Genomic DNA, 22,389 nt, shown 5'->3' with positions numbered 1-22,389 from the left:
CCATCGTCTGTGTGACGTCACCTTCGTTCCAATGATCGTTTCACCAAACAGCACTTGGCTTTTTCAAGGACTTCACTATTATTATTTTACGTATTCTCTTGTAGGTTGAAAGTCTTCAAACAACATTTTCATCCAATTTGGGACTTTTTATAAACTTTTGTGACTTTTAACACATAATTGATATCCTTTATTACCGCACTATATCACATTTTTTAGTTCACTTATGTTTTTTATTGTGATTTACAAGTTCCTTGGATTTGTTAGTGAATTTAAGCCAATGTGCAAGGAATGAGGAGGTGTAGTCTACAAATATATTCTACATTTCATCAATTATTTTACACCTACTCTGAATTTATAATAACTAGGTTTTTTTCTGACAAATTTATTTTTTCTCCTATTTTCTAGCCCCTTGTATCATGTGACAGACATCAGCCAATCACAGACAAGTATACGTATACCCTGTGACTTTGTGCACATGCTCAGTAGGATCTTGTTCCCCAGAAAGTGTGAACATAAAAAGACTGTGCAAAATTTGATAATGGAAATAAATTGAAAAGTGTCTAAAAATTGCATGCTCTATCTGAATCATATGTTTATTTTGACTTGAGTGTCCCTTTAAAGGAACCATTTTTTTTCTTTCATGCTTTAGAAAGAGCATGTAATTGTAAACAACTTTCTAATTTACTTCTATTATCTAATTTGCGTCATTCTCTTGATATACTTTGTTTAAAAGCATATCTAGATAGGCCCAGTAGCTGCTGATTGGTTGCTGTATATAGATGCCTTCGTGTGATTGGCTCACCCATGTGCAGTGCTATTTCTTCAACAAAGGATATCTAAAGAATGAAGCAAATTAGACAATAGAAGTAAATTGGAATGTTGTTTAAAATTGCATTCTCTACTTGAATCTTGAAAGAAAATGTTTGGGTTTAGTGTCTCTTTAAAGACTGTGCTAAAAGAATGTTGAATGGACAAGATGAGAAAACCTATATTTTCCATTATAAAACCACCAGTATCTTGCTTCATAATTTCTGATATTTAAAGGGATACCAAAATGCAAATTTAACTTTCATGATTCAGATAGGGCATGTAATTTTAAACAACTTTCCAATTGACTTTTATCATCATATTTGCTTTGTTCTCTTGGTATTCTTAGTTGAAAGCTAAACCTAGGTAGGCTCAAATGCTAATTTCTAAGCCCTTGAAGGCCGCCTCTTATCTGAATGCATTTAAAACTTTTTCACAGCTAGAGGGCATTAGTTATTGTGTTTCATATAAATAACATTCTGCTTACGCTCATGGAGTTATTTTGGAGTCAGCACTAATTGCCTGAACTGCAAGTCTGTCAAAAGATCTGATATAAGGAGGCAGTCTGCAGAGGCTTAGATACAAGGCAATTACAGAGGTAAAAAGTATATGAATATAACAGTGTTGGTTATGCAAAACTGGGGAATGATAAATAAAGGGATTATCTATCTTTTTAAACAATAACATTTTTGATGTTTACTGTCCCTTTAAAGAATATTACAATCTTGTTCTATAACAAACAAAACTATGTTTAACACCTAATTAAACACAAAGGTAAAGTCAGCTCTGGAATGAAAATGTAGTACTGGTCCTGATCGAAATACAAACATTGATTAGTGGCTATGTACATATACTTTCCTTTATTGGATGAGTGGGGTTTAAGCACATAGTTTTGTTCAATTAATAATACATTTTTCTATCATAATAGAGCATTTTATTTTTGATCCTTTATTCCCCATTAGACACTTTGACGTTGTAATATAACATTTCTACATATGTATAGTAACCAAAAACACTTTTCAATATATGTTCATTATTTATTTTCTCCCTTTACTGTAATTTTTCTATGAAAATTGTGGGGTTTCCAATTTGGAAACCTAGGTTTTCCTTATGTAATCTTTTGTTCTGTGGACAGATAAAATTGGCAAACAATGGCTGTGTCGCATATAGGGAATTTAAATCATATTCAATGATTACTTTAACATTGCCCATAGCCATTGTTTCAATATTTTATCTGTCCCTAATTGTTTTTGGCAGAATAAATGAAATAAGAGAAGCCTAGGTTTCAACATGGTGGTGCCCATTACTTATGGAAACTAAAACTTTACTCTTTTTTAAACATGTTGTATAATTTTAAAAAATACATCCACATTATTATTCTCAGGCAAATCTTTCCTTTGAATACATCATTATATTTAGAATTTAATTGTATAAATATTTTTACTAACCTCCTTCTTTTAAAGCTCCCCATCCAGTTATATAACATGTTGTGTTGTCAGGGAAGAAATCAGACTTCTCTGGTAGACATATTGGCCTAATATATCTTGTAAAGTTCACTGGAGTAGACAGTTTTATAACAGCAATATCATTACTGTGTGTTTCACTGGTGTAATTTTCATAAATTCTAAGTTTTTCAAGGCTTATCCCAACTTTGGAGCTTGAAGAAATTGTTCCAAGGACTACAGTCCATGAGTCCAAATGTTTGTTCCTAAAAGCATAATGATATAGATTGGATTATGATAAATGCTCAGTTATCTCCCTCCCGTCCCCTTCAATCAGCTCAGGATCTCCTCCTCTCCTCCTCTCTTGTTACTTCCTCACATTCCCATTTACAGGACTTCTCCAGACTGGCCCCCATCTTGTGGAATTCCCTGACTCACTCCACAAGACTCTCCCCTAGTTTTAACAGCTTCAAGCGCTCCTTAAAGACTCTACTATTCAGGGATGCATACAACCAACACTAACCTTTCCTATCTCCATTGCTTTCCCCTTGAACCCCTTAGAATGTAAGTCTATGAGCCCAGCTGTTTACAGATCGCTTCATAAGAGCCGACTACAACAGTGAAACTCTTAGCAGGGCCCTCTACCCACTTGACCCCTACAAAAGTTATCCTGTACACCGACTATGTTTACAGCGCTGCGGAATCTGTTGGCGCTCTTCAAATACCTGATAATAATAATAATAATAATGATCTGGTTTTCAATAAACAAATGCACACTAATTCCTTTAGAATATTACACATATAACAAGCTAGTGGACACCACAAATGGGGTACATAGATATTCTTGTTAAAAAGGACACATTTTTAGCAGCACTATTCCCTGCCATGTAGTGCTACAGATGTCTACCTAGGGATCTCTTCAGCCAATAATACTAAACTTGATAATAGAAAGAAATTGGAAGTTTTTTTTAAATTCTTTGCTCTGTCTGACTCACAAAAGAAAATATTTGGGTTTCATATCTGTTTAATGATTTTTTTTGGAAATGGGCATAGAACTTCTAAATTTCTTGTTCTTTTAAGAGTAAATGGGCTTGTTAAAGGGACAGTCTACACCAGAATTGTTATTGTTTAAAAAGATGGATAATCCCTTTATTACCCATTCCCCAGTTTTGCATAACCAACACAGTTATATTAATATATGTTTTACCTCTGTTATTACCTTGTATATATGCCTCTGCAGACTGCCCCCTTATCTCAGTGCTTTTGACAGGCATGCAGTTTAGCCAATCAGTGAAGACTCCTAAATAACTACATGGGAGTGAGTATATTGTTATCTATATGACACACATGAACTAGTACTGTCTAACTGTGAAAAACTTTCAAAATGCTCTGAGCTAAGAGGCGGTTTTCAACGGTTTAGAAATCAGTTTGAGCCTAGCTAGGTTTAGCTTTTGAAAAACACCACCAAGGGAACAAAGCAAATTTAGTGATAAAAGTCAATTGGAAAGTTGTTTAACTTGTCATGCCCTATCTGAATCATGAAAGTTTAATTTTGACTAGACTGTCCCTTTAACCCCTTAACGACCGACGACGTATGCCATACGTCCTCAAAAAAAAAGCACTTAACGACCGAGGACGTATGGCATACGTCGTCGGTTAAACAGAGCACTGGAAGCGATCAAAATCGCTTCCAGCTGCTCTAACAGTATTGCAGGCTTGCCTTGATGTCTAGGCATCCTGCAATACTGTTCCCGAGTGCGTGGACCGGATTGATCACTCCCCCACGAGTGATCACTTCCGGTTTCGCTCCACGTGGAGCCCGGCAGTGTTTCAGAGCATCGGAAGCGATCAGACACGCTTCTGATGCTCTGCTTGTGTGCTAAGTGCCTCGGTGGGTCGAGGCACTTAGTTAGTTATAAAATAAAAGTAAAAATTAAAAAAAAAAACCGTATAAAATAAAAAAAAAGCCCTAAATAGCCCCCCCCCTCCCCCTTCACTAGGCATCCAAGATGGCGATGCCCAGTGCATCATGGGGCCTCTGGGGGTGTCCCTAGCCTGCCTCATCATAGGGGCAAGCTAGGGTCACCCAATCTGAGCCTCCCACCCAAAAAAAAATAATAATAATAAAATGCCCCATTTGTCTGATCATGTCAATATTTGTAAATATTGACACTGATCAGTGTGGATCTCCCTCCCTCTCCTCACTTGCGATTTTGTTGGAGAGAGAGAGAGACCTGTTTTTTTGCAGAGAGAGATTTAATTCTTTTATTTGTTAAAAAAATATAGAACCAAAGTCTTTTTTCAGAGCCATTAACCCTTAGCTTGCCAGTGATCACTATAAATCACTGGCATTAGCATAGCTGCACTTTTTTTTTGCTGTCTGTGCATTTTTTTAGGGGTTAATTTTTGTTGTTGTAATTTTTTAAAAATCCAGAGGCTCTTTTCAGAACCATTTAGTTAATTTAATTTAATTTTCAGAGCCATTAACCCCTAGCTTGCCAGTGATCGCTATAAATCACTGGCAGTAGCATAGCTGTACTTTTTTGCTGTCTGTGCATTTTTTTAGGGGTTAATTTTGTTGTTGTAATTTTTTAAAAATCCAGAGGCTCTTTTCAGAACCATTTAGTTAATTTAAATTAATTTTCAGAGCCATTAACCCCTAGCTTGCCAGTGATCGCTATAAATCACTGGCAGTAGCATAGTTGTACTTTTTTGCTGTCTGTGCATTTTTTTAGGGGTTAATTTTGTAGTTGTCATTTTTTAAAAATCCAGAGGCTCTTTTCAGAACCATTTAGTTAATTTAATTTAATTTTCAGAGCCATTAACCCCTAGCTTGCCAGTGATCGCTATAAATCACTGGCAGTAGCATAGCAGTACTTTTTGCTAGTTTATTTAGTTAATTAATTTAGTTAATTTAATTTACAAAAATGTCACAGAAAATATAAAGTGCTGAGGAGGCGTATGCCATCCTTGCGTCACAGTCAGATGCCTCTATGTCTGACTCAGACCCCAATTTTGACCCTGCCATATGCTCAGATACATCACTAGATGCAGTCTCAACTGATAGTGATGTATCTGTGGCTGCTAGACCCCCTACCAGCCCCCCTGCTAGCCCCCCTGCCAGAAGGAGGCGTGTTGCTGCCATTGCTGCTGAAGAGTGGGTAACACCTCATCTCCAGAGGCCAGATATCCCACCCTTCACAGCAAATGCTGGCATAAATATAGATGTGGCAGGTTTTAGCCCCCAGCAGTTTCTGGAAGTGTTTCTGGGCGATGATGTATTGGGGAACATTGTCGCCCAAACTAATTTATATGCCCATCAGTTCCGTGCTGCAAAGCCTGGAACATATTTGGCAAAGCAGCAATGGGCCCCCATCAATGTGCCAGAATTCAAAAAATTCTGGGCATTGACCATGCTGATGGGCATCATAAAGAAACCCTCCATTCGCTCCTACTGGAGTACTAGCCCCATCTGCTCTACCCCCATGTTCTCCCAGATTATGTCGAGGAAGAGGTATGAAATGATTCTGCATTTCATGCACTTCAGCGACAACAGCCTGTGCCCCCCTAGGGAGCATCCCCAATTTGACAGGCTGTATAAAATCCGCCCCCTGATAACCCACTTTTCTGCCAGGTTTGCAGAGGCTTATACACCTGGAAGGAATATATGCGTTGATGAATCCCTAATGAAGTATAAGGGAAGGCTGGGATTCAAGCAGTTTATTCCTTCCAAGCGCTCCAGATATGGGGTAAAGGTGTATAAGCTCTGTGACAGCGAGAATGGATATACTCAGGCCTTCCGGGTGTATGAGGGAAAGGATAGCCAACTTGACCCTCCAGGTTGCCCAGAACATATGGGAACCACTGGCAAGATTGTCTGGGACCTGATATTACCCCTAATGAACAAAGGGTATCACTTGTACAGGACAGCTTGTACGCACCCGGCTACGAAGGGGGGAGACCTCAGCTCTGCGCCAAGAGGAGTTGTTGGCACTTAAGTACAGAGACAAGAAGGATGTATACCTTCTTACCACCATCCACACAGAGAGGACGGTGGCGGTTTCTGTACGTGGCAGAGCTGAGATCATAAGGAAGCCAGTGTGCATCAAGTCTTATAACCGGCATATGGGTGGGGTTGATCTGGCTGATCAGCTGCTGCAGCCCTACCTAATTATGCGGAAGACAAGGGCCTGGTACAAAAAGGTTGCAATTTACCTAATGCAGATTGCAACCCACAACGCTTTTTTGTTGTTCAAAAAATCAAACCCCAGAGTTAAAAAGACTTTTTTACAGTTTCAGCTCCAGATTATTTCGGGGATTTTGTACCATGATGCACCTGTTCCCCGGGCGGTGATGGGAGAGAGCAGAGTTGGGGCTACCCATTTTATTTTTAAAATCCCCCCTACTGCCGCAAAGCAGAAACCACAAAAAAAATGCAGAGTCTGTACCAAGAGGGGGAAGAGAAGGGACACCATATATCACTGTCCTGATTGCCCTGGACAGCCTGCACTCTGCATTGGGGACTGCTTCAAGCGGTACCATACAATGGTCAATTTTTAAAAAAATAAATACATTTGCTGTTATATATATATATATATTTTTTTGGTTATGTTTACAGTTAGATGTTTTTTTGTTTTTTTTACTTTTACTGTGCCAGATTTTTACATTTCACTACTCTATTTTTTTCTAAAATTGGGCCTGTTTTTTTTTAACCAAAACCCCTGTCAAACCTATGCATGGGGGACATAGGTGTTCTCAGGGTGCCTTGCAGAAAACAACCTGAAGTATGTTTTTGTAATAACTTACAACAGTCTCTCCTAAATCATAGTCAAAAAGCAATGTGTCTGTAAAAATGAAAATTGAAAAATTACCACCATACACTTTCTCCAATTTTTTGGGCTAAAACGGTTGCTTCAAAGGCATCAAAGCACACCATGTACAATACCTTGGGGTGTCAACATTTAAAAAATATACACTTTGAATGCAATAAATAAAAGTGGGGTATGCGATAGGCCCCAAACTAAAGATAGGCCTATCAGAAGAAATACTCTCATTTTTAATAACTAAAATCATGTAACATAACCTTCCCAAAATCCTGGCAAACCTATGCATGGGGGGCATAGGTGTACTCAGGGTGCCTTGCAGAAAACAACCTGAAGTATTCTTTTGCAATAACTTACAACAGTCTCTCCTAAATCATAGTAAAAAAGCAATGTGTCTGTGACAATGAAAATTGAAAAATTACCACCATATACTTTCTCCAATTTTTTGGGCTAAAACGGTTGCATCAAAGTCATCAAACCACTCCATGTATAATACCTTGGGGTGTCAACTTTTTAAATATAATCACATTTATGGAAAACAAATAAATTGGGGTATGTTAAAAGACCCCCAAAAAAGACGATAGGCAAAAAAATATGTTAAATGTGAAAAAAAATCACAAACACATGTCAGACATTTGGCATTGCACCGCCCAAACAAGCCACCAAACCTATGCATAGGTGGTATCACTGAACTCAGGAGATGTTGGTGACCACATATTGGTGTCTTCTTTGGTAGTAACACATAACAGGAGCTGTGAATCCATGTCTAAAGTACAATGTATGTGAAAAATAACACAAAAAAATGAATGCCCAATAGTTTGACAAAGAATAGTGGTTGAATTAGTGTATGGAAAGTGTTAAAATACCTGCATTTGAAATACCCTAGGATGTCTACTTTTCAAAAATATATGGTTTGATGGGGGTAAATTACATTGGCCGCTTCAGAAATGTCTTAAATAGAACATGGGTGCATGGGATGTGAAAATGGGAAGTGTAAAAAATGGAATGCGTTTCCTAAAAATAAGGCCTTCTAGCCCCCAGAGAACCCAACACACCTATACATGGGTGGTATCACTGTACTCAGGAGATGTTGTTGAACACATATTGAGGTGTTTTTTGGCAGTAACACATAACAGGAACTGAGAATCCATGCCTAAAGTACAATGTGTGTGAAAAATAACACAAAAAAATGACTACCCAAAAGTTTGACAAAGACTGGTGGTTAAATAAGTTCATGGAAAGTGTGAAAATACCAGCATTTGAAATACCCTAGGGGGTCTACTTCTCAAAAATATATGGTTTTATGGGGGTAAATTTCATTGGCCGGCTTCAGAAATGTCCCAAATAGGACATGGGTGCATGATGACCGATGTGAAAATTCCAAGTTGAAAAACTGGAATACGCTTCCTAAAAATAAGGCCTTCTAGCCCCCAGAGAACCCAACACACCTATACATGGGTGGTATCACTGTACTCAGGAGATGTTATTGAACACATATTGAGGTGTTTTTTGGCAGTAACACATAACAGGAACTGAGAATCCATGCCTAAAGTACAATGTGTGTGAAAAATAACACAAAAAAATGACTACCCAAAAGTTTGACAAAGACTGGTGGTTAAATAAGTTCATGGAAAGTGTGAAAATACCAGCATTTCAAATACCCTAGGGGGTCTACTTCTCAAAAATATATGGTTTTATGGGGGTAAATTTCATTGGCCAGCTTCAGAAATGTCCCAAATAGGACATGGGTGCATGATGACCGATGTGAAAATTCCAAGTTGAAAAACTGGAATGCGCTTCCTAAAATTAAGGCCTTTTGGCCCCCAGAGAACCCGACACACCTATACATGGGTGGTATCACTGTACTCAGAAGATGTTGTTGAACACATATTGAGGTGTTTTTTGGCAGTAACACATAACAGGAACTGAGAATCCATGCCTAAAGTACAATGTGTGTGAAAAATAACACAAAAAAATGACTACCCAAAAGTTTGACAAAGACTGGTGGTTGAATTAGTGCATGGAAAGTGTTAAAATACCAGCATTTGAAATACCCTAGGGTGTCTAATTTTCAAAAATATATGGTTTTATGGGGGTAAATTTCATTGGCCGGCTTCAGAAATGTCCCAAATAGGACATGGGTGCATGATGACCGATGTGAAAATTCCAAGTTGAAAAACTGGAATGCGCTTCCTAAAAATAAGGCCTTCTAGCCCCCAGAGAACCCAACACACCTATACATGGGTGGTATCACTGTACTCAGGAGATGTTATTGAACACATATTGAGGTGTTTTTTGGCAGTAACACATAACAGGAACTGAGAATCCATGCCTAAAGTACAATGTGTGTGAAAAATAACACAAAAAAATGACTACCCAAAAGTTTGACAAAGACTGGTGGTTAAATAAGTTCATGGAAAGTGTGAAAATACCAGCATTTCAAATACCCTAGGGGGTCTACTTCTCAAAAATATATGGTTTTATGGGGGTAAATTTCATTGGCCAGCTTCAGAAATGTCCCAAATAGGACATGGGTGCATGATGACCGATGTGAAAATTCCAAGTTGAAAAACTGGAATGCGCTTCCTAAAATTAAGGCCTTTTGGCCCCCAGAGAACCCGACACACCTATACATGGGTGGTATCACTGTACTCAGAAGATGTTGTTGAACACATATTGAGGTGTTTTTTGGCAGTAACACATAACAGGAACTGAGAATCCATGCCTAAAGTACAATGTGTGTGAAAAATAACACAAAAAAATGACTACCCAAAAGTTTGACAAAGACTGGTGGTTGAATTAGTGCATGGAAAGTGTTAAAATACCAGCATTTGAAATACCCTAGGGTGTCTAATTTTCAAAAATATATGGTTTGATGGGGGTAAATTCCATTGGCCAGCTTCAGAAATGTCCCAAATAGGACATGGGTGCATGATGACCGATGTGAAAATTCCAAGTTGAAAAACTGGAATGCGCTTCCTAAAATTAAGGCCTTTTAGCCCCCAGAGAACTCGACACACCTATACATGGGTGGTATCGCTGTACTCAGGAGATGTTGTTGAACACATATTGATGTGTTTTTTTGGCAGTAACACATAACAGGAACTGAGAATCCATGCCTAAAGTACGTGTGTGAAAAATAACACAAAATAATGACTACCCAAAAGTTTGACAAAGACTGGTGGTTGAATTAGTGCATGGAAAGTGTTAAAATACCAGCATTTGAAATACCCTAGGGTGTCTACTTTTCAAAAATATATGGTTTGATGGGGGTAAATTCCATTGACCAGCTTCAGAAATGTCCCAAATAGGACATGGGTGCATGATGACCGATGTGAAAATTCCAAGTTGAAAAACTGGAATGCGCTTCCTAAAATTAAGGCCTTTTAGCCCCCAGAGAACCCGACACACCTATACATGGGTGGTATCACTGTACTCAGGAGATGTTGTTGAACACATATTGAGGTGTTTTTTTGGCAGTAACACATAACAGGAACTGAAAATCCATGCCTAAAGTACAATGTGTGTGAAAAATAACACAAAATAATGACTACCCAAAAGTTTGACAAAGACTGGTGGTTGAATTAGTGCATGGAAAGTGTTAAAATACCAGCATTTGAAATACCCTAGGGTGTCTACTTTTCAAAAATATATGGTTTGATGGGGGTAAATTCCATTGACCAGCTTCAGAAATTTCCCAAATAGGACATGGGTGCATGATGACCGATGTGAAAATTCCAAGTTGAAAAATTGGAACGCGCTTCCTAAAATTAAGGCTTTTTAGCCCCCAGAGAACCCGACACACCTATACATGGGTGGTATCACTATACTCAGGAGATGTTGTTGAACACATATTGAGGTGTTTTTTGGCAGTAACACATAACAGGAACTGAGAATCCATGCCTAAAGTACAATGTGTGTGAAAAATAACACAAAAAAATGACTACCCAAAAGTTTGACAAAGACTGGTGGTTGAATTAGTGCATGGAAAGTGTTAAAATACCAGCATTTGAAATACCCTAGGGTGTCTACTTTTCAAAAATATATGGTTTTATGGGAGTAAATTCCATTGGCCAGCTTCAGAAATGTCCCAAATAGGACATGGGTGCATGATGACCGATGTGAAAATTCCAAGTTGAAAAACTGGAATGCGCTCTCTAAAAATAAAAGCTTTTAGCCCCCCGAGAACCCGACACACCTATACATGGGTGGTATCACTGTACCCAGGAGATGCTGCTGAAGACATATTAGGGTGTTATTTGGCAGTAACCCTTAATATTATCAGTAAATGTATTCTTAAATTGCTATTTTGTCAAAAAATCTAATTATTTCCCCCCCCCCCCAAACTTTGGCATAGATTGGTGGTAAAATGGTTGCATGAAAAAAGTCAAAATACCCCAAGTTTAATACCTTAGGTTGTCTTCTTTTAAAAAATATATACATTTGAAGGGTTATTCAGGGATTCCTGACAGATATTGGTGTTACAATGTAACTATCGCCAATTTTGAAAAAACATGGTTTTGAAATAGCAAAGTGCTACTTGTACTTATTGCCCTATAACTTGCAAACAAAGCAAAGAACATGTAAACATTGGGTATTTATAAACTCAGGACAAAATTTAGAAACTGTTTAGCATTGGTATTTTATGGTGGTTGTAGATGTGTAAGAGATTTTGGGGCTCAAAGTTAGAAAAAGTGCATTTTTTTCATTTTTTCCTCATATTTTATATTTTTGTTTATAGTAAATTATAAGATATGATGAAAATAATCATATCTTTAGAAAGTCCATTTAATGGCGAGAAAAACAGTATATAATATGTGTGGGTACAGTAAATGAGTAAGAGGAAAATTACAGTTAAACACAAACATCGCAGAAATGCAAAAATAGCCTTGGTCCCAGATGGTCAACAAATTGAAAAGTGGTCTGGTCACTAAGGGGTTAATAAAACTTTATGAATATGATAATGTTTTATCATTAACAAGTTTAAACCCCCAAACACATTATTGCATTCATAAATTAACATTTAGATGATTATCATTAATCTTGAATACTTTTGTGTTTGTGTATGTTCATGTAAATTTCATACAGCTAGATTACAAGTTTTGCGTTGCGGCTTTTAACTCTGAAAATATGGCATTTTCAGCGTTTAAAATAGCACTGCAGCAATTACAAGTGTTGTCGGTATAGCTGTACCGCACACCTTTTAGCCTGTACCGCAACGTCAGTCCCGCACACATAAAAATTAATTTTTTTCATGGGATTCCCATAACGCTGGTATTACGAGTTTTGCGGTACGGCTAAAAAGTGAGCATTACAGCTTAAAACGACAAGATCTGTACCGCCATCTAAAGTCTGTAACATAAAACTCATGGTTACAAAGTACACTAAACACCCATAAACTACCTATTTACCCCTAAACCGAGGCCCTCCCGCATCGCAAACACTATATTAAAGTGATTAACCCCTAACCTGCTGCTCCCGACATCGCCACTACTAAATGTTTTATTAACCCCTATTCCGCCGCTCCCCGACATTGTCGCCACTATAATGAACTTATTAACCCCTAAACCACCGCCCTCCCGCATCGCAAACACTATTTAAATATTATTAACCCCTAATCTGCCATCTGCCCATACTGTCGCTATAATAAACCTATAAACCCTAAACCGAAAGCTCCCACAATGAAATAAACTAATTTAAACTAGTAACCCCTAAACCTAACGACCCCCTAACTTTATATTAAAATTAAAATTTCCCTAGCTTAAATTCAATTAAAATTTACCTGTCAAATTAAAAATATTAATTTTAAACTAACAAACTATTATAATTATTAAACTTAAATTAAACTAACTACCAATTAAATAAAACTAAAAACTACCAATAAAAAATCCTAACACTACTCTAAAAATTACAAAAAGTATCTAATTACAAAAACTAAAACTAACTGAATAAAAAACAAACAAACACTAAATTAAGAAAAATAACAAACAAATTATCAAAAATAAAAAAGAATTACACCTAATCTAATAGCCCTATCAAAATAAAAAGCCCTCTAAAAATAACATAAGCTAACCATTGCCCTTCAAAGGGCATTTGTATGGGCATTGCCCTTCAAAGGGCATTTAGCTCTTTTACATCGCCCAAACCCTAATCTAAAAAAAAAACACCCAAAAAACCCTAACCCCCAATGATCCACTTACAGTAGTTGAAGTCCCGCTTGAAAGATCTTCATCCAGCTGGCAAAGTCATCATCCAGGTGGCAAGAAGTCTTCATCCAGGCGGCCTCTTCTATCTTCATCCATCCGGCAAAGTCCTCATCCAGGCGGCAAGAAGTCTTCATCCAGGCGGCCTCTTCGATCTTCATCCAGCCGGTGCAGAGCTTGTCCACCCAGAAGACACCCGACGTGGTGTATCCTCTTCATACGGTCGCCGCCGTACACTGAATCTTCAATGCAAGGGACGCGATTCAAGATGGCGTTCCTTGCATTCCTATTGGCTGAAAATTTTAAATTAGCCAATAGGAATTAGGGCTGCTAAAATCCTATTGGCTATTTAAATCAGCCAATAGGATATAAGCAGCTCTCATTCTATTGGCTAATTCGAATTAGCCCATAGAATGAGAGATGGTTAAATCCTATTGGCTGATTTGAACAGCCAATAGGATTTTAGCAGTCCTAATTCCTATTGGCTGATTCAAATTTTTCAGCCAATAGGAATGCAAGAGATGCCATCTTGAATCGCGTCCCTTGCATTGAAGATTCAGTGTATGGTGGCGACCGTATGAAGAGGATGCTCCGTGCTGGATGTCTTCAGGATGGACCTGCTCCGTGCCGCCGGGATCAAGATAGAAGATGCTGCCTGGATGAAGATTGAAGAGGCCGCCTGGATGAAGACTTCTCGCCACTTGGATCAGGACGTCACCGCCAGGATGAAGATTGAAGAGGCCACCTGGATGAAGACTTTGCCGGGATGAAGATCATTCAAGCGGGACTTCAAAAACTGTAAGTGGATCATCAGGGGGTTAGTGTTAGGCTTTTTAAGGGTTTATTGAGTGGGTTTTATTGTAATGTTAGTGGGTCTTTGTAAATTATTTTCAATAAAAGAGCTGATATCTATAGGGCAATGCCCTACAAAAGGCCCTTTTAAGGGCCATTGGTAGTTTATTCTAGATTAGTTTTTTTTATGGGTATTAGAATAGGATTTTTTTTTTATTTTTGATAATTTGTTTGTTATTTTGTGTAATGTATATTTTAAGGACCCCTGGAAATTTGGGGGGGTTTGTATAGTGTTAGGGGGAGTTTGTATTATTTTTGGAGTAAAAGAGCTGTTTATCTCAGGGCAATGCCCTACAAAAGGCCCTTTTAAGGGCCCTTGGTAGTTTATTCTAGAGTAGGGTTTTTTTATTTTGGGGTATTTTTTTTAAGGGTAATAGAATAGGATTAATCTTTATTTTTTTGGATAATTTCGTTGTTTTTTTGTTGGTAATGGTAGGTTTTTTTATTTTTTGTAATGGTAGGTTTTAGTGTAAGGCAGGTTAGGTTATTTATTTTAACTAGGTAGTTAGTAAATAGTTAACTATAAGTTAAAATAAATACAAACTTACCTGTGAAATAAAAATAAAACCTAAGATAGCTACAATGTAACTATTAGTTATATTGTAGCTAGCTTAGGTTTTATTTCACAGGTAAGTAAGTATTTAGTTTTAAATAGGAATTATTTAGGTAATATTTGTAAATTTAATTTAGATCTAATTTAGCTATGTTAAAGTTAGGGGGGTTAGGTTTAGGGGTTAATATAGTTTAATTTAGCTTCTTGCGATGTGGGGGGCTGACGGTTTAGGGGTTAATAGGTTTATTTAGTTAATAATTGTACATTTAATTTGGCTATATTTTTATTATGTTAAAGTTAGGGGATGTTAGGGTTAGGTTTAGGGTTATGTTAGGGTTAGGGTTACGTTAGTTTTAGGTTTAGGGGTTAATATAGTTTAATTTAGCTTGTTGCAATGTTGGGGGCTGGCGGTTTAGGGGTTAATAAATGTAGCATAGTGGTGGCGATTTCGGGTGCGGCAGATTAAGGGTTAATAATTTTATTTAGGTAGCGGCGATATCGGGAGCGGCAGATTAGGGGTTAATAACTGTAGGCAAGCGTCAGTGATGTTGGGGGCAGCAGATTAGGGGTGTTTAGACATAGGGTTTATGTTAGGGTGTTAGGTTTAAACTGTATTTTTATTTCCCCATAGAAATCAATGGGACTGCGTTACGAAACTTTTGTTTCCGCGATCGCAGGTGTTAGTTTTTTTTTTTGCCGGCTCTCCCCATTGATATCTATGGGGAAATCGTGCACGAGCACGTCTCAGCAGTGCTCTGATTGTGTGCGGTATGGAGCTCAACGCAACCATATTGCACGCAAAAGGCGTATGTTTGAAAACTTGTAATGGCAGCACTATAGAAAATTAAATAACGTAACTTTTGTTGCGTTCGTTAATTTCTCTATAGCGCTCAAAATTCGTAATCTAGCTAGTTATGTAACTTTTTTTTATCTAAAACAATCTACTTTATAAACATGTACTTAGCATGTGCAAAAAGTTTGCAAATAAATGGCACTCGAGTCAGGCACAAAATGTTTCAAGGCCCTGTCTGGCTGTGAAAAGTTAATAAAATGCAGTGAGATAAGAGGTCGCCTATTGGGGCTTAGAAACAGATTTTTAGAGTTTATCAAAAATATTAATATAACAGTGCTGGTTGTGCAAATCTGGGGATTGGGTAGTAAAGGTGTTACATGTAGATATAGCTCAGTTTTCCGACAGACCTGCGCTATAAACAAAGCCCAATAAGTGGGGTTAAGAGGTTAAGCATCCAATGGAGTGTGTATCATGCATGAAGTTACTTCATTTCCATCCTCTGTCTTAGTCCTTTCTGTCTGTTCTTTGTTGAAAAGCAAACCTTGGTAGCCTCAGGAGCAGCAATGCACTACTGGGATCTAGTTGCTGATTGGTGGCTGCACATATATGCTTCTTGTTATTGATTCACCTGTTGTGTTCAGCTAGCACCCAGTAGTGCATTGCTGTTAGTCCAACAAAGGATACCAAGAGAATGAAGCAAATTTAATAATGGAAGTAAATTGTAAAGTTGATTTAAAAATATGTGATTTTGGGTTTCAAAAGAATTGAAATCTTGCAAGATTTTGGTAAAATACCACAAGGTCACAGTAAAGTAAAGCTGAAGGGTATTGGTGAGATAATCTTAGTCCCAAATAAAGAAAAATCCATTTATCATCATTAAACGTTTTCTGTTTCACATTGGCATCAAGAATAAAGAAGAAGTTATGTTGGCTAGCATGTCCCATTAAATGTTATTTTAATGTATCTATTTAAAAACAGTTTACAGCTGTTCCTGTCTAAACTGAGTATGAAGGAGCCTGTGCATGAGTTTATATACTGTATCTGTAGGTATGTATTCACCTTTTGATTAACTTTATTACTCATTAACAAAACACACATATAACAACTTACATATCAAAACAGTGAGCAGCTGTAACAAGCCAGGTGTCACTAATCAGAGATGCTCCACATTTATGGCTCCCATCCAACCGCAGGCTGGCCTGCCAGGGCCATGAGCCTAGATTTGCAGCAGTTCCTCCTACTATTCTTTTAGTTGGTCCAACTCCTGCTAACCCACAACCTAATAATAAAAAAAATATAACAAAACAGAGCTTGAAATCACCTACTTTTATATGATTGAATAATTTTTTTTAATGTCCCTTTAAAGGAATGTTACAGTCTTTTTATTTGTTTATTGCTTTATTTGAAAAAAAAAAGAAAAAAGAAAAGATATTTTAAGACATATTGAGGGTGTTTTATTTATTTAATTCCTTTAACCAAACACCCAATATTTGTGGCTGGGTATCAGGGACCCAGGAGGTTGATGGGGTTCCATCACCATTATGTCAGTGGAGCTGTGCTGGGAGGGGTGGGATTGTGGGTGGTTAGTGAGCGGGATTGTGGGTGTGCCTTGTTTGTGCCTGGTTGGTGGGTGTGTCTGAGCTGTTTGAGGGTGTGTCTGTGTGCTCAGTGGGTGGGGCTAAGGGAAATTCAGCAAAAAGGGACATATGTCTCAGAAGGACAGTGGGACAGAGCTCAGAATTAGGGACTGTTTCTCTCAAATATGGACAGTTTGGAGATCTGCTTTTACTGTCCTTAATGAACCAATTTTTTTTCATCTCAGGTGTGAGAAGTATGTCCCTCTCCACTGATAGAAATGTAGAGGTTGTTTTATCAGTAAGTAAGTATTTGTAGAAAGCAAACATCTGAATACTTCACATTTCCTAGAGGCTTTATATGAGAGTGAGGTAAGAGGTGACCAAGTGTGTTTTGTGGTCAAAGCTGTGAAAGGAAGGAAGGAAGGGGTCGCAGATGTGCCATGGGTGGACAGGGTACATGAAGGGCAAAGTCTGGCTGCCATGGTGGGGAGGGGCATTCATTCTAATATGTAAACTGCAGGAGATCTACAGATGACAGTTTACAAAGGGGTTGATCAGAGTCATTTAAAAAAGGACAGATTTCTGGGACAATTATACTATGGAACAGGAGGACATAAACTGGGACTGTCCCATGAAAATCTGGACAGTTGGCAAATATACTTTACAGGTAGCGCCCATTCATCTTATTTCTGCAATAAAAAAGAATAGTGCATAGAAAGTACTCTCTTTGAAACTTTAACATTGTTTCTTTCAAAAGTCTAAGTTCACCTCTACAGTTAGTGATATCTTCTGCTGTACAAATGTACAGTATATTACTTCTGTATCTAGGAGTAAATCATGAGTTTATATGCTATCAGATTCCGTTTCTTCTGCTCCTATTTTGCACAATTTGTACTTTGCCTATTTTTACAGTCTTTTGCCTAATTAAAAGAAATTTCAATTAGACATTCAGCAGAAATACAATTATTTTTAATTATAAATTGCCTTTAAAAGGTGCACTTAAAGATCAACATTTCAGTGAATTCAAAAGTCAAGCACAAAACTACATTTTATATTTAAATCAGTTTATTCTGATGCAAAAGGTAAATACTTTAGATTATTCTTTATTAAAATTAAAGGGATATGAAACCCACATTTTTTTCTTTTATGATTCAGATAGAGCATGGCATTTTAATCAACTTTCTAATTTACTCCTATTATTAATTTTTATTTGTTCTTTTGGTATCTTTGTTAGAAAAAGCAGGAGGAATGTACGCTTAGGAGCCGGGCCATTTTTGGTTCAGAACCTGGGTAGCACTTGCTGATTGGTGGCTAAATGTAGTGGACAGAAAGCGGCATAAATTCTGATTTAACAGCCGCTATCTACTAACAATGAGGCTTAATCCCGCCCATGACGTCACTGGCAAGTAATGGTGTATCACACGGGTTACGTATATATGGGTTTCATATCCTTTTAAAGAAATTAAGTGCATGAGTGTAGTGCAGTGGTTTTCACAGTGTGAGGTGGCCTCCCCAGGGGGACGCTAGATCACATAAGGGAAGGCACGAGAGCAGTCACACTTCACACTATATTATGGAAACCACAAGCAGAAATGACTTTGGCAAAGTATAGAACATTTTCTAAGAGCCGACAATGACACTTACCGTGTCATGGCAGAATTTGGCAAACGGCGGAAAGTAGATGGAAGTAAGGCGCTGACACTGCATTGTGTTTGTTGTCTTAATCTGTAACTTGCATTTAACACAGAAGTAACAAAGTGCAAATTAAAACACCCTTGAGAGCTGTGTGTGAACCCTGGATCAGATGTACTTTTCCCAAATTAAAACTAAAAATAAATGTTACAATTTTCTTTAAAGAAAGGGGGGGGGGCTCTGTCTTGTAAATATTTACCAGAGGGGAGGCCAACCTCCTAAGCCCTGGTGTAGTGTATACATTATTTTTTAATGATCACTGGACTATGTCATATTTCCACTTGACCAGTTGATGGCGCTCTAAATCTGTAAGTTCCATGGTCATGCAGAAGGGAAATGAGCTGAATCACCATTACAGTGATAAAATGAAATGCCCTAATTTGGGGTATACGTAGCTATGAGAGTGCTAATGGTTACAAGGGCGGACTGATAAGCTGGGCAAATAGGACCTGGATCGAGGACCCAGTATGTAGGGGGCCCCCACAAATGGCATCTTCAGGTCTCCTGGTGGGCTGCTTAAAGGGACACTGTACCCAAAAAATTTATTTCGTGATTCAGATTGAGCATGAAATTTTAAGCAACTTTCTAATTTACTCCTATTATGAAATTTTCTTCATTCTCTTGGTATCTTTATTTGAAATGCAAGAATGTAAGTTTAGATGCCGGCCCATTTTTGGTGAACAACCTGGGTTGTCCTTGCTGATTGGTGGATAAATTCATCCACCAATAAAAAAGTGCTGTCCAGAGTTATGAACCCCAAAAAAAAACTTAGATGCCTTCTTTTTCAAATAAAGATAGTAAGAGAACGAAGAAAACTTGATAATAGGAGTAAATTAGAAAGTTGCTTAAAATTGCATGCTCTATCTGAATCACAAAAGAAAAAATTTGGGTTCAGTGTCCCTTTAAGCTGGAGCTGACAGCTGCTTTATCAGTAACTAAACAGTTGTGTGAGTTTAGTTTGGGCCCTTGTGCCTGGATGTGGGGTTTGTTGCTCGGGGGGCCCTAGAATGTGGGGGTTTCCTGTCAAGGGTCTGTCTGGTGGGGGGCAGGACAGGTAGGCTTCAATGTTCATTTGGATAAATTTGAATCAATTTGGGTCAGTGTGAGACAGTGCCCGGGGGCCCTGATTGGTCTCAGTCGGTTATATACAGCAATATATATTAATTTAATGAGTCCATAAATTAAAAGAAAATGAACTCCATCTTTGTTATGATTCAGACAAACCATACAATTTTAAAATACTTTCCAATTTTCTTCTATAATCAAATTTACTTTTTGGTATCCTTTGATGGAAAGCATGTAGGTAAGCTCAGGAGTGTGTGTGTCTGGAGTAGTATATGACAATAGTTTTACAAGAATTTTTAAATAATGTTACTGTATATAATAGTTTTACAAGAATTTTTAAATAATGTTACTGTATATAATTGGATCAGCAGCGGTTTCTGCACGGGAACTGCAGTGCTCCGCGGTCCCAAGCTGCATTTTTACTGTGTGTTTAATCCCCTTGCAGGTGTTAAACACACAGAAGTGCAGGGTCGATAGTCTTAAAATTACATTCTTAACCAATTTTAAATGATGCACTTGTCATCACCTCTGTATTGAGCAATGTCAGTGAACCAGCCACAAACTATTTCATAAAATGTCTTAATAAATGTTCCCAGTAAGAATGTCTAAGCTCTGTTATTCTCTATCACAAAATGAAAGTATTTTAAAGGGACATGAAACCGATTTTGTTCTTTTGTTTTTTTCAGATAGATAACACAATTAAAAAAAAGTTTCCAATTTACTTCTGTTATCAAATTTGCTTCGTTCTCATGTTATTCTTTGTTGAAGAGATATCTAGATAGGTAGCGTGCACATTTCTAAAGCTCTATATGATAGGAAATAGTGTTGCCATTTAGTGCTCTTGCTAATTGTATAACATTGTTGCAAAGCTGCTGCCATATAATGCTGCAGACACGTGCACGTTCCTAAACTTACCTTCTTGATTTTCAACAAAGGGTAAAAAGAAAACTAAGAAAAATACACCTAGATTACGCGTTGTGCGTTACGGTTTTAATGCTGAAAAAAATGGCAATTTCAGCATAAAAACAGTAATGCAGCCATTACGAGTCGTGTTGGTATAGCTATACCGCAAGCATTTTTGCCTGTAACGTAACATCTATCCCGCACTAAAAATATGACGTTTTTGCGTGGGATTTCCATAGCGCCGGTATTACGGGTTGTGCGGTGAGGCTAAAATGCTTGCATTACAGCCTATACCAACACGATCCATACCGATATCTGAAAGCAGTAGTTATGGATTTTGTGTAAGAAAAATGTTTCACAAAACTCATAACTAAACTGTTGCAAAGTACACTAACATCCATAAACTACCTATTAACCCCTAAACTGCCGCCCTCCCACATAGCAAACACTATTTAAAACTTATTAACCCCTAATCTTCCGCCCGCCCACATCCCCACCACTATAATAAAGTTATTAACCCCTATTCCGCTGCTCCCCAACACCACCGCCACTAAATAAACCTATTAACCCCTAAACCGCCAGCCCCCCCTTATCGCCACTAATAAATTATACTATAAACCCCTAAACTTATCACCCCCTAACTTTATATTAAAATTACAATATCCCTATCTTAAAATAAATAAAAACTTACCTGTGAAATTAAAAAAGCCTAAGTTTAAACTAACAATTAACCTAACATAACTATTATACTAAACTATTATACTAAAATCAAAATAACTACCAATTAAAAAAACTAAATTACACATTAAAAAAAAAAAACTAACACTACTAAAAAAAATTAATTCTAAAATTACAAAAAATAAAAAATACTAAATTACGAAAAATAACAAAGGAAATTATCGAAAATAAAAACAATTAACCTAATCTAATAGCCCCCCCCCCCCAAAAAAAAAACCTAGCCTACAATAAACTACCAATAGCCCTTAAAAGGGTCTTTTGTAGGGCATTGCCCTAAAGAAATCAGCTCTTTTACCTGTAAGAAAATACAAAGACCCCCTAACAGTAAAACTAATCACCGAACCAACCCCCCAAAATAAAAAAACCTAACTCTAACAAAAACCTAAGTTACCCATCGCCCTGAAAAGTGCATTTGTGTGGGCATTGCCCTTAAAAGGGCATTGAGCTCTTTTACATTCCTATTGGGTGATTTGATTCTTGAAATTCAAATCAGCCAATAGGATGAGAGCTACTGAAATCCTATTGGCTGTTCAAAACAGTGACCGTATGAAGAGGACGCTCCGCGCCAGATGTCATCAAGGATGGATCCGCTCCACGCCGCATGGATAAAGACTTCTCGCCGGATGAAGATAGAAGACGCCGCCTGGATGAAGACTTCTCGCCGCCTGGATGAAGACTTCTTGCCACCTGAATGAGGATGGATGTCTAGACTTCAGAAACTGTGAGTGGATCTTTGGGGGTTAGTGTTTTTTTTTTTTTTAATTTGGGTGAGGGTTTTTTTTTTTTTAAGATTAGGGTTTTGGGCTTTAGGTAAAAGAGCTAAATGCCCTTTTCAGGGCAATGTAAAAGAGCTGAATGCCCTTTTAAGGGCAATGCCCATACAAATGCCCTTTTCAGGGCAATGGGTAGCTTAGGTTTTTGTCAGAGTTAGTTTTTTTTTG

General features: G+C 37.7%; 1 protein-coding gene across 3 annotated transcripts in view; it reads right to left on the bottom strand.

The window, feature by feature from the left end:
- LOC128649795 (transmembrane protease serine 11C-like) overlaps positions 1-22,389 on the bottom strand; it is an 81,809-nt gene that overhangs the window by 16,961 nt on the left and 42,459 nt on the right. For all 3 annotated transcript variants that reach the window (XM_053703263.1, XM_053703264.1, XM_053703265.1), the window contains 2 exons: positions 16,584-16,752; positions 2,256-2,515 (listed from right to left, as the gene is read on the bottom strand). In XM_053703263.1, coding sequence (XP_053559238.1) covers positions 2,256-2,515; positions 16,584-16,752 — 429 coding nt within the window. The remainder of the gene's footprint in view (positions 1-2,255; positions 2,516-16,583; positions 16,753-22,389) is intronic.

The sequence above is a fragment of the Bombina bombina genome, chromosome 2, assembly GCF_027579735.1.
Source record: "Bombina bombina isolate aBomBom1 chromosome 2, aBomBom1.pri, whole genome shotgun sequence".
NCBI classification, from domain to species: Eukaryota; Metazoa; Chordata; class Amphibia; order Anura; family Bombinatoridae; genus Bombina; species Bombina bombina.
This window is presented reverse-complemented; position numbering and strand designations above follow the sequence as displayed.